Below are 13,804 nucleotides of genomic sequence, written 5' to 3'. Positions count from 1 at the left end.
AAAAATACAATAGACTCATGATGAAAGTTGGGGGCCGAAAATTAACATTTTTACCTGGCAACTCAGCATTTGGACGGAACATCCGTTTCCTGACTTCCGCCTGTAAATTTCAATGGCGGTCACGTGGGTCAAAACGTCACAAACAGGATGTTCCGTCCAGAGGTCTCACTTAAGCCTCGTCCGTCTGCGGCCCCTCTTTTGTTATGGGTCTATTACTAAATCTCTAAACTTTTTTTTTAAGAAATATATTATAATAACTCAAAGTGTGGGGTGGCGGAGTGGTTAGCACTTTCGCCTCGCAGCAAGAGGAGCCGGGTTCGATCCCAGCTTGTGCCACTGGGTGAAAACTCGGAACTACTCCTTCTGCGTTGAGTTTGCAAGTTCTCTCCCCACTGGTTTAAGGGGTTTTCCCCCGAGATCTTCGGTTTCCCCTTCCCATAAAAACTTGCCGAGGTTAACGGTAATAGTTAGTGTAGGGAGCTGTTGGCTCGAACGCGTGGCATGCAGGGCTTGCCACCACCCTCCTACGCATTGTAACCCGGCCACCTGAATTAATGGCTTCAAAGTCGCTTGACGACTTAGGCCTAATGTGGTGCCTTAGGTATTAGCCTAGCTGATTATTATTTATTATTATTATACTTATTAAACAACGAATAAAATAGTAGCTTGAAGTTACTCTCAAATTAGTTTACTTTGTCAAACAATTAATATCGAAGATTCTATATTTTTAAAAACCAAAATTATCGTGACTCGAAGTTACCTAATCAACTTTTCCTAAATAAGTATATCTTAACTGGAAGTTACTATAAAGTTAGATGTATTTAAACCAAAGTAATATATCAGTTTCTGATAAATCTGGTGGCTGAAAAGTGCCACCAATAGGCCACTTGATACTTCTCTTAACAAAAGGGTTGCGTAATTTCGCGTCAAAGAAAAGTTTAAAAATAGCGCGTCTAAATGCGGGTTTCTTCGTAGAAAAGTTCATAGAACCCGACGTTTCAAACGTCTACGCTTCCACGGTACTTCGCGGGCGTTTGGGGAAGCCGTACTTAATCTCGCTATTGCTTAGGTGTATTCGCGGAATTAGTGCGCGGGCCCTCCTTAATGGAGATCTGGCTCCTTTGTGCCTGCGACCACAAAAGACGCGCCGGAGATTAGAAGCGCGTTTTTCCAGGAATTGTTGTGGAAAAAACGCGAAGTTGGCGGATATTTTTTGCCTTCAAGCATTTTAATACTCATATTACGCATTTTCGCGTAAACTAAAAATGAGCCTGATGTAGATAATAATGCTCGAGAGATGATTAAAAAGTCGGTCGTGTTTAAATAATGCAAACATCTCTGGCCTTTTGGCATATTACCCGAGGAATTTAATTTTTAGTAAGAGCGCAAGTATGACACTTCATTTGTGTTAATTTGCTTAACTCGGCAACAAAAGTTGCTAGATGACTTGAGCCTAGGGTGGTGTCTTGGGCTAGCAGCTACTAATCTTTGGAAGTGCCAGGTAACGGTACCAAGGGCGTAATATTTCTTAGGAATCTCTAAAAAGTACTTTAAAGGTCAAAAAGGGGCGCGCAGTTTGAACCGGAAATGAAATGCTGGAAGGATCAGGCAAGGCTTATTGAAAACTGAAAAGCTTTCAACAGTAAATACAATAGAGATAAAATCACGATGCAGAATGTAAAATTGACTATAAACATCTTTATTTATTTATTTATGTAGTTATTTAGTTATTTTTTAATTTAATTGAGACATCTTTTTTTGGACACTGACTCTCTCTCTCAGCTCCAACTTGGACTAGCACTAAATGTTGTATATTATCATCCTTGGTAGTTAATTGGCGGCTCTGTGCTGGGAGCTAAACCTTAATTACGCAATTACTCTAAAAATAATTTCGGTGATAATATTAACTATTTGACATACTTATTGTTCTTACGTTACTTTGGTCATACTTACGTATTATGTTACTTATGGTGAATGCTTTATTCAAAATTCTAATGTTCCCTTTATTTCACAACATTTTTATTTAATTATTTTAAATTTATTTCGTAATCTCTCGTTTGTTTTTAAAAATTTGTGAAATTCTTCGCGTTTTGAATTTATTTGTATTTGGTGTTGGTGTAGACTGGGTAACCACCCCGAACAGGTTTAGCCTCAGTGCTGTTGTTTGGAAAGATTTGTGTACTTTGCACTACTTCAGTATTTATTACAGCACCATTTAAAGCAGAATATCGAAAGTAGATTCTAATCAAGATTTTGTTTAGACGGAATGTAATATAATCAAAACTCTATTACATGAGCTAATATTTTAGCTCTTCATTTCAATCGCGATTTAATCATTCAAATTTCAATTTATTTGTTCTGATTTAATCGTTGGAGGGTGTAATTCTTAAAAAGTATAATTTACTCCAACAAAATAACATTAAGGTGTGCCAGATTACGAAATCATTTAGTTTGGTTCAATCGAAACGATATATAATAAAATTTAAGTTAGAAGAAACCACCTATGCACAGTCCATAGGTGGTTTCTTCTAACTTAACTTATCGTATATACTATTCTCCACCACACTCCCCCCTTTTCGGCTGTCCGTTGCTATATGCAACGCGTTTTGAAATTTTTAATGTTTAGGCGTAGTTTATCTTTTAGATATAATAGTCGCCAGCCAGATTTCCCGCACGGTACTGATGAGTTCCAAATAGAACGAAACCGGTCTACCGTTGGAATTTCTTGCTATTTTATTTAGTTTTTATATAGTTTATTACTCGAAGATCTATTTGATCCGAGATTCGCGTTTTTTGTTTGCTCGAAGACCTATCGGTACGAGTTATTAGTAAGTTTTTTAATTTCTTCAAATTTGTTTAGCTTTACTATCCCCTTTTTCGCGTATTTTATAATAAAATTTGTCAATTTAAATCTGGGGACATAAACCTCAGTCCCAACACTTTGTGGAAATGAAGGCTCCAACAGTTCGTAAGTCATTTTGGCCGGCAATGTTAAGCGTTAAGATTAACTAGAGTGAATTGACATTAAGATGACCGTGATGTAGGTAAAAACGATTCGGAGATGATTAAAATGTCGGTCGTGGCCATTTAAACAATGAGGATATCTTGGAGCCTTTAAGGGTGATTTAGTCGGCCTTGGAACTCGGAATGAAGGTTCGCAAATGGTCAAAGTAGCCAGCAGAGCGGTAATGAGAGCTTTTTCTTAGTGGCGCTGTTGTTGGAAGCAGTGGCGGGTTTTCTTTAGCTAATAAGAGCGGAGCCTGAGATGTCCACTATCGGCTGACGGCAGAAAAGTCAACAGACAACGGCACTCATTAAGTCCGAGGAATGGACACCGTCGTAATCCGGAGGTCCCTAATTAGGCCCGGAACTCGATTCGATCCGCTCAGAGAAGAAGTTACGAGCGATGTCATAGACTTCCCCGATTAAGCGCGATTATCTCGAGTTATTGTGGCGTTAAGCCGCCAAAGTTCTTGTTCCAATATGTCCTCCGTCGCCTACAAACTGTTTTCCCAGAATAAGTTTTACTTACACTCAGCCAGCTGTCAGGAAACAATATAGACCTATTTGTAAATTTGTATTCGAAACAGATATTGTCGTTACGTGACGTGGGTGGCCGCTATCATGATTTTTATCATACATTTGAAAGATTAAATCAGATTAATTTGTAATTACAATGATTAAACCATGATTAAATTGATTAAAATAATAACTATTAAAGTATACATTTTTATTTCATAGTTGAAACGATTAAATCTAGATTTGAAGGATGAAATCTAATTTTGAATGATGATATCTAGATTAGAGTGATGCAATCTAGATTAGAGTGATGAAATCTAGATTAGAGTGGTGATATCTAGATTAGAGTGATGAAATCTAGATAAGAGTGGTGATATCTAGATTAGAGTGGTGATATCTAGATTAGAGTGGTGATATCTAGATTAGAGTGATGATATCTAGATTAGAGTGGTGATATCTAGATTAGAGTGATGATATCTAGATTAGAGTGATGCAATCTAGATTAGAGTGATGAAATCTAGATTAGAGTGGTGATATCTAGATTAGAGTGATGATATCTAGATTAGAGTGGTGATATCTAGATTAGAGTGATGATATCTAGATTAGAGTGATGAAATCTAGATAAGAGTGGTGATATCTAGATTAGAGTGGTGATATCTAGATTAGAGTGATGATATCTAGATTAGAGTGGTGATATCTAGATTAGAGTGATGATATCTAGATTAGAGTGATGAAATCTAGATAAGAGTGGTGATATCTAGATTAGAGTGGTGATATCTAGATTAGAGTGGTGATATCTAGATTAGAGTGATGATATCTAGATTAGAGTGGTGATATCTAGATTAGAGTGATGATATCTAGATTAGAGTGATGAAATCTAGATTAGAGTGATGAAATCTAGATTAGAGTGATGAAATATAGATAAGAGTGGTGATATCTAGATTAGAGTGGTGATATCTAGATTAGAGTGATGAAATCTAGATTAGAGTGATGAAATCTAGATTAGAGTGATGAAATCTAGATTAGAGTGATGAAATCTAGATTAGAGTGATGAAATCTAGATAAGAGTGGTGATATCTAGATTTGAGTGATGAAATCTAGATTAGAGTGATGAAATCTAGATTAGAGTGATGAAATCTAGATAAGAGTGGTGATATCTAGATTAGAGTGGTGATATCTAGATTAGAGTGATGATATCTAGATTAGAGTGGTGATATCTAGATTAGAGAGATGATATCTAGATTAGAGTGATGAAATCTAGATAAGAGTGGTGATATCTAGATTAGAGTGGTGATATCTAGATTAGAGTGGTGATATCTAGATTAGAGTGATGATATCTAGATTAGAGTGGTGATATCTAGATTAGAGTGATGATATCTAGATTAGAGTGATGAAATCTAGATAAGAGTGGTGATATCTAGATTAGAGTGGTGATATCTAGATTAGAGTGATGATATCTAGATTAGAGTGATGATATCTAGATTAGAGTGGTGATATCTAGATTAGAGTGATGATATCTAGATTAGAGTGATGATATCTAGATTAGAGTGGTGATATCTAGATTAGAGTGATGATATCTAGATTAGAGTGATGAAATCTAGATAAGAGTGGTGATATCTAGATTAGAGTGGTGATATCTAGATTAGAGTGGTGATATCTAGATTAGAGTGGTGATATCTAGATTAGAGTGATGATATCTAGATTAGAGTGGTGATATCTAGATTAGAGTGATGATATCTAGATTAGAGTGATGAAATCTAGATAAGAGTGGTGATATCTAGATTAGAGTGGTGATATCTAGATTAGAGTGATGATATCTAGATTAGAGTGGTGATATCTAGATTAGAGTGATGATATCTAGATTAGAGTGATGAAATCTAGATAAGAGTGGTGATATCTAGATTAGAGTGATGATATCTAGATAAGAGTGGTGATATCTAGATTAGAGTGATGATATCTAGATTAGAGTGATGAAATCTAGATTAGAGTGATGAAATCTAGATTAGAGTGATGAAATCTAGATTAGAGTGATGAAATATAGATTTGAAGGATGAAATCTAGATTAGAGTGATGAAATCTAGGTTTGAAGGATGAAATCTAGATTTGAGTGATGAAATCTAGATTTGAGTGATGATATCTAGATTTGAGTGATGATATCTAGATTAGAGTGATGAAATATAGATTTGAAGGATGAAATATAGATTTGTAGGATGAAATATAGATTAGAGTGATTAAATCTAGATTAGAGTGATGAAATCTAGATTAGAGTGATGAAATCTAGATTAGAGTGATGAAATCTAGGTTTGCAGGATGAAATCTAGATTTGAATAATGTAATAAGGAAATTGCCTTCATTGTGTAAATATTGGAATTATACTATTACTATATGTTGAATAATACTTTCCTCACGTGGGCTACCTTAGCTATAAATATATAATTTCCTGAGTTACTTTGAATTTTTCTTACAAAATAATGAAATAGTATATTTTTAACAGTGTAACTAGGTGCAAAGAAAATATACTGGTTACTAATAAACAACCACAATAGCAGTGCTGGCGGTTTAAATTAAAAATTGAACTGCAAAATAAATAAATAATGTGGAAATCGAATGAACAGACGCCAATCCGTAGGGATTCGACAAAATGTAACGGGGATTATGGATACCATCATAGAGAAGACTTAGCCACCGCTACAATACGTGTAGGAAGAACGTAGAGGTTGTTCACGATGAAGCCACATTTCCTGGTTCCCCGTACGCGTTCTTTAGCACCAGCTTAACTACTATATTGCATGAATATATTAGATTCGATAGGCGAATACAGCGCCTCCAAGTGGCAGGGAAAACAACTTCCATATCGCTGGAGAGGGTTTGCAATTTCTTTCGAGCCTTGTATGACACGCGAAACAATTTTAAATCTCTCGTGGAAAGGCGTCCATTGAAAATTCCTTGCATTTGAAATAAGTTTTGGTTTGAAGTTGTTTAGAAAGTATTGTCATAACTTCATAAGTCTATAATTATATTGCATAAGTGAATCAGTTAGCAAAAATAATGGATAAAAGGTAAAATAAAACATGGCATTTGCGAAGATAGACTCGTGATACTAATCAAAAAAGGCCAATTTTTTTAATTTTATTAATTTTTTTTATTACATTCTGAGAGAGTGGTGATTATTTCTTTTGGTATTTTTTAAATATATTTTTAATTTTTTTATTTACTTTATATTTATTTTAATTTTTTGTGGAAATTTTCAATTATTTTTATTTTAATTTATATTATTGGTGGAATTTTTTTTAAATATTTTTAATTTATTTAATTTTTTGTGGGAAATTTTTTAATTACTTATTATTTATTTTATATTTTTTAGTGGAATTATAATTTCTTATGTATGTTGTATAATTTAATATTTAATATTCTTGGATAATTTTAAATTAAAAGCAGTTACGGCTAAAGAATGTTTAGATGGTATTACCATAAGTAAATAATTATCTTTCGTAAGTGTGTCATCTAGTGGAAATAAATACTGCTAACTATCCGTGAAGTGACATAGAATTGACTGCATACTTGAAAAGATAAGCGCCTCTCGCGAAAAAACCCGCAACTTCAAAAACTAATCCCGCGCTGCTCCAACGAACGAGCAGACGCTCACCATGCCTACGAGGCCCAGAGAGTGTATGCCTACTGATTTCATCTGAAGTTCATCCTAAATGTGTTGTCATTCTAGAAATGACTCTCTGCCAGAGTCTTATATAGGTTAATTAAATAGGAGGTACGTTAATTAAATTAAATAGGAGATAAGTTAATTAAATTAAATAGGAGATAAGTTAATTAAATTAAATAGGAGATAAGTTAATTAAATTAAATAGGAGATAAGTTAATTAAATTAAATAGGAGATAAGTTAATTAAATTAAATAGGGGATAAGTTAATTAAATTAAATAGGAGATAAGTTAATTAAATTAAATAGGAGATAAGTTAATTAAATTAAATAGGAGATAAGTTAATAAAATTAAATAGGAGATAAGTTAATTAAATTAAATTGGAGTTAATTAAATTAAATCGGAAATAAGGTAATTAATTTAAATGGGAAATAGGTTAATTTAATTAAATAGGAAATAAGTTAATTAAGTTAAATAGGAGATAAGTTAATTAAATTACGCGACGTTTAAATATTTACTTTTTAACAAACCATATTTTAACGATGTAATTACTTTTGAAAATAAGGCACTCCTACTACTGGTTCATCAAAACATTTTCTAAATTTCTCAATTTTCAAATTCGTTTTCAACAGATTTTCAACGTAAACTTCTTTACTTTAAATTTAATGTAAAATAAAACGTTCGATGGTGGAACGAGTTTCATGTTTTTTCTCGATAGGAGCGATGTGGGTTTTTTAGGATAAAAATCCTTTTACGCATCAATACCTAAAAAGTGAGCCTTTTTCGCTACTTTTTGTAATAAATAGATTAATTTTGCGCCATCTAGTATAAATAAAAGCATTAAAATCGAGCCTCTAAGGGCTTAGTTCTAGGTATTTGTTCCCCCGTAAGCAATTTGTGAATCGGTCTAATAGAAAACGAACAACATTTGGTAATCTCAAAATCGATTCGAGGAAATAGTCTGTGTGTAATTGGTCAGTTTCAACGTTTATTTTATACAACAATGACGACTCGAATCGGAGATTGTCTGTTTGGATAAATCCTTTTCAATATGACTGCAGGGAAGAATAACCAGATAGCAATTTTGTTGGTCCCTCGCGAGAGGATTTAATGCAACGTCAATCCCCAAATAATGATGTTCCGTTCTGTCCCAACGGCTTGCCCACCTCGCCCCTTGTAGCTATCATCGAAAACTCAACTTTTAAAGAAAACAAAGCGGGTTTTACCGGGCGACCGAAGCGCATTGGCCCTTAGAACAACAAAATGGGGGACGCTACTCTCAATCGTAAGCAATGGCGGCTTTAGGTTAACGCCAGGCACCCGCGCTGTGGTGGCGATATTCGAAACCTTTGCGACTCAAAAACAAACTTACGTGATAACTCCTCAAGACCTCAGCACTGATCACTTGACATAAGAGTAGATATAATTGAACCCTCTGCCGGCAGAGGACGCGCGAGGCGTTGTCATTGGAAGCGAGGGTTTAGCATTGAGTGTGAGGTCCCTTATTTGTTAGACTAAGATTGGCTTTTACTCTTGAACCTGTACTAAAAATTACTGTTGAACGCCAAAAATAGGCTACAAACTCGACCACAGTCATCCCCCTCAAGCTTGAGCATGAAGACCTGGTTTTCAAAGAATTTGTAACCATAGACTGCAGATTGGACGGAAAACGTGGGAGTTTTCTCACTTTTCTGCAGATATTAAAATGTTGATTTTCCTCTACAAGGTTGAGTGGAAAAGTCCGAACGTTGCGTGATCGTTGTTACTGCGTGGGCGCTTTTATTAAAATTTGCGGAAACAATGGCCGACGCGTATCGCCATCTGGTGATCAGTCAATGACGTTCGGTGAAATGCAGACCACTTTAGGAGTCTCAGTTAACGTTGATTTCGAGTTTAGATTAATTATGTTAAAGATACTTGTCCGTAAGCTTAATTACTTGGGTATACCAGACATATTTTGGGTCCCAATACACAAATAAATTCGTGACAAGGCAAAAAATTCTCGAGGCAGCTTTAAATAAAGTTAACAGTCTGAAACGGTAAGATTGCAAATTAGTTAAAATATAATTATTTTTGTAATTCTTTGTTGATCTTTGAATTATTAAAAACTTAATTACGTATTAATAATTTAATAATTATTCAATAATTTAAACCATTTAACAATTATTCAATAATTTAAACCATTTAACAATTATTCAATAATTTAAACCATTTAACCATTATTCAATAATTTAGACCATTTAACAATTATTCAATCATTTAAACCATTTAACAATTATTCAATCATTTAAACCATTTAACAATTATTCAATCATTTAAACCATTTAATAATAATTTTATCAATTTAATTATGATTTATTAATTTTAATAATGATTTAATCTTTTAGGGGTGATCTAATTATCATGAGAGGGCCCTGATACGTAAAACAAACGTTAAGAAGTATAATTATTTTATTGTAATAAATCTAGTAAAACTACAATCATTTAAATCAAACCTTCAAAGGTTTCGTTTCAGATGTTTGTTTCCCTGTTATTAGTTTGAAAATCGGTCTATAACAATATATTGAAAATCACAACTTTTTTACTGAATATTTTAATCGCGGTATATTTGGCCGAAACTGGACGAGCTGTGACACTATTTTAAGTATTTTATTTTTCGTTTTCCGTAGGGTCAATGGTCAGCAGTGACTTTGCCTCGAAGTTCGAGCAGAAACAAACGGGAAGTCGTGGACGAAGTGGAACAGAATGATCTCTTTCAGCTCGAGCCCGATGAAAACGGACGTGAGTTGGATTTCAATTCCAGGAAGGGAACCTGTTCTTAAAGGGGAACGACCAAACTTTTCCAAATATCTCCTTATTTGCATATCAAAAGATCAACAAGACGTTCAATATACTTACACGTACCTTATTTAGTCTTGAAAAAATATTTTTTTTGAAACGCAAAATAACGCCAAGTATTTGGGTTTGAATTTTCGCCGCCATCTTAAGGTGTATCACCAGCGCTAGCAGGACCTTGGTGAGCGATTTGCGAACTATCCTAATTTTTAAAATCGCGCAACTTAGGCTTAGGTCTCGTATAACTGGAACGCGCCGCGCGTGCAAAACAAATCTTTCACGTCTTCAGCAGCGTGGGCTTTTATCTTGTTGTTCTGTCTCACCGATTTCTCACCAGGTGTCGCTTTTCAATTTCCCGAAATTTCTTTATTTAATTAAAAATTAACCACTTAATATATTTTTACGCGGTTTTCGCCATAAATTTTAGTTTTTAACGGGCTATAGGGCTAGTTAAAGCTTGACCGTTCCCCTTTAAACAAAAAAAAGTAACCCCATTTGGTGCCCATGGAATCAATACGAAACTCAATGTGGCCCAAATGGACGATTTCTAGTAAATTTCGATCTCGACCTTCAAAATGTAAATATAGTAAAACATTATAATAAAAATAATTAGTGTAAACATGGCTATCTCGACCTTCAAAAACGTAGAGCTATAAACTTACGTTTTCCCCAATCACAAACTCGACTTTTGATGTTCCAAAATCGTAGGAAAGGACACAAGGCATAGAAGGCGAGGGGCTAACCACTCTTAGAAAATCTGTACACCGGATTACGCTTAGATTAGCACTGCCAAAGGCAGGGACTTCAAAGATTACGCGTAATCCCATTAGTACAGTCAAAGGTACGGCTCTGTACACCGATTACGCGGGGTGATCAGCCCCTCGATAGAAGGGAGGGCTCAAAATTGGAAATCTTTTCGGGGGCGGCAGAAATAAAATGCTTTATGTTCCCTTTAAGAACTTTTGAAAAGGGAAAAAGTGTAAATTTTTAGGAATGAAGAGATTTGTAAGATACCACGCTAATTGAAGCTTAGAGGATCTATAGTTGGAAGAAATATCGGCCTAATTATAAAAAGGACCCCAGGCCATAAACCAATTTAGCTTAGTGTGTCACTTTTCGCTTGAGATCAAGGGCTATTGAATATCAAAAAGCTCCCAAAAGTAAATATTACGCTTACTTCGTCAAAATAATGATATTGAATCAGAATCTAAAATAGACTGTTATTAACCCTCGCTTCGTCGAAACTTGAACGCAAGAAAAGTGTTATCGCCATCAAAGTCACCTGAAACAAAAAGAGAGACACTTCTACAAGGGTCATTCAACTTTAGGAGGTTGGTTATTTACATCTAGTTTACATTGAGTGAAGATAGCCACAATTTTAATTAAATATTTACTGAATTTATTGGTTTTCAAAGTAATAAAATAAAGAAATTTTAATAAATTATTTTCATCATTAATCTACCCACTATTTGTGTACATATTTTTTCACGAACTTCTTTTTATCTGCAATAGAGGACGCTGTTGACAAATCAACATAAAATAACCTCCTTCACCCAGTTGGGGGAAGAAAGTCAGACTTATTGTGGGATCCCGGTTTCTATTATTGGTATAAGGTCATAATTCGACCTCTTAGAAGTTGAATAACCCTGCTCGTAGCTGGATTTAGGTAGTTGAAGCTTGGATTAATTAACGCATAGGGAGATTCCGGTCTCGTTGAAATTCCTTTCGCTTGCGGAAATTCCTGTTCTAATGGCGCTCTATCGGGAAAAATAGGCGTGCAAACGTCCGCGCATGCGCGAAACACGGGGCACAATTTTTGTTCGTAAATTACGCCACCCGTTACTATATCTACTTTCAAATTAGACGCCAAAACTAGTTCGAAAAATAAACTCCCCGTTTTTTGCGCTTGCGCTGATATAGCTGGGAACTTTCTCACCGCTAGAGCGCCATTAGCTTAGGTTTCCAGGTTTTTGCTAAACCGGAATATCCCTATGCGTTAATTAATCCAAGGTTGAAGTATATAGTTTCGTCAAAAGTGGATGAAATAAAAGTAATGAAGGGCCCATAGAGCAACGCTAAAATCATTCGACTCATTTGACGTCACGCGTCTACCCGTAAGTCGGGAAGCAGTTCGAGAGGGCGGGTGGAGTAATTCGGCACGTTCCCAACAAAAAAAAAAACGCGCAGGGTCTTCTGGGTAACCCTCTTCGACCTCTCAAAATAGGCGCGAAAAGTTGGGCGTTATTTCTCGGTTAAATTGTTAAAATGGGTATTTAAATTTTTTAAGTTAGTATAAATTAATTCATGTTTTTCTAAAGATGGATAAAAGTACGCAATACAATTATTATTTGATAAATAGAAAAATTACAAAGAATAAGGCGACGAATTGTGATATTACAAACTTATCTAAACTTTCAAAGCAAGTGCAAAGGCCTACAACCACAACTGGATATACCATAAACTCCAAAAATGTGTATTGCCAAGCAACTGATGAATTAAATTTAAGACAAGAAAAATCTGAAGAAAAGGCAACTCAGTGCAGCCGCGATATAATTATTTCACCCAAAGGGAAAGCAAACAAGTGTTCTGAAACTGATTCAACCATAACTAATCCCATGAGAGATTTTTCATGTCAAATTGATGGAAATTTTACGCTTCATAATCTTAAACTAAAAGACCCTGTCTTAGAAAAGTTTCCAATTGAAGTTTTACAAACCCTCAACAAACAGCAGTATGAAGATGTTACATTTGAGGTAATCTAAATAAGCATTTATCAAAAGTGGATCAAATAATTGATCCACGTTTGTATTTATGGTGTGAGCGAATTTTAAATTAAAATTTGTTTTCCTTAGATTAAAAATATTATTCGAGGAGAACATGCTCTAGCCTTCGTTCCTTCGCTACTGGGCCTCATTGAAGAAGACATTGAACCAATAAACATTCTACTCACCGAATCTGGAAAGTGTACTTTATCCGTAGTTTTTAAACCGACTGAAGTATTTAATCTCATTACCAGTAACATTTTTGACCAAGAAAAGTTTGAAGATATTCTCAACTTATTAGTAAAAAAAAATTACGTATATTGTTCTGGTATATTGAAAGATAAAGTTCAAGGGGTTTGTAACCCAAAACTTCAATTTTACAACCACCCCTTTCCTCGCTACCAATCACAAGATTGCCCAATATTTCATCTTTCGGAAAAGAAGAGAGGAAAAATTGAAAGAATTCAAAAATGTAGTAGTTGCATAAGCTTAACAAATTATCTAGGACGAGCCCAAAAAAGAAAAGCAGAATTAACTCCAACAACAAAATTTAAAAGGCTTAAAATAGACAGTCATTATAAAGCATCTTATTTAACACCAACGTCTAAAACTTTGAGGTTGCGTAAACTAGCTAGCGCTAGAAACGTACTGCTGCAAAAAGAAAAAAAAAATGAAAAAATCCTGGAAGACAGAAATCTTACACTGAGCGAAAATAATTCTACACAAATGTCCAAAATTGTCCAGATTTTAAATCAAAATTTCTCAAAAGAAGTTCAAGAGTCGATCACCAACATTGGAGGAACCAGTGAATTTCAGGCTTCATTAACAAAAAACTGGGAAAATGAATCGTTTGTTCAGCAAAAAAAGGATTCAACAGATTTCTTATCCGACCAACTTAAATGTGAAACTGGTTCAAAAAGCAACACTTGGAGTTCCATTACTTATCGAATTGCTTTATCCATTTATTCGAGAAGCCCAGCAGCGTACGAAGCGTTAAAATCATTTAAAATTCTCCAGCTTCCTAGCGTTAGTT

General features: G+C 34.7%; 1 protein-coding gene across 1 annotated transcript in view; it reads left to right on the top strand.

Moving 5' to 3' along the window:
- LOC149921060 (corticotropin-releasing hormone-binding protein) overlaps nucleotides 1-13,804 on the top strand; it is a 63,259-nt gene that overhangs the window by 29,661 nt on the left and 19,794 nt on the right. The window contains exon 2 of the mRNA XM_090163186.1: nucleotides 9,844-9,955. Coding sequence (XP_090019312.1) covers nucleotides 9,844-9,955 — 112 coding nt within the window. The remainder of the gene's footprint in view (nucleotides 1-9,843; nucleotides 9,956-13,804) is intronic.

The sequence above is a fragment of the Leiobunum rupestre genome, chromosome 11 (genome assembly GCF_980474605.1).
Source record: "Leiobunum rupestre chromosome 11, qqLeiRupe1.1.hap1, whole genome shotgun sequence".
NCBI lineage: Eukaryota > Metazoa > Arthropoda > Arachnida > Opiliones > Sclerosomatidae > Leiobunum > Leiobunum rupestre.
Note: the sequence above shows the minus strand (reverse complement) of the source record. Positions and strands in the feature narration are given on the sequence as shown.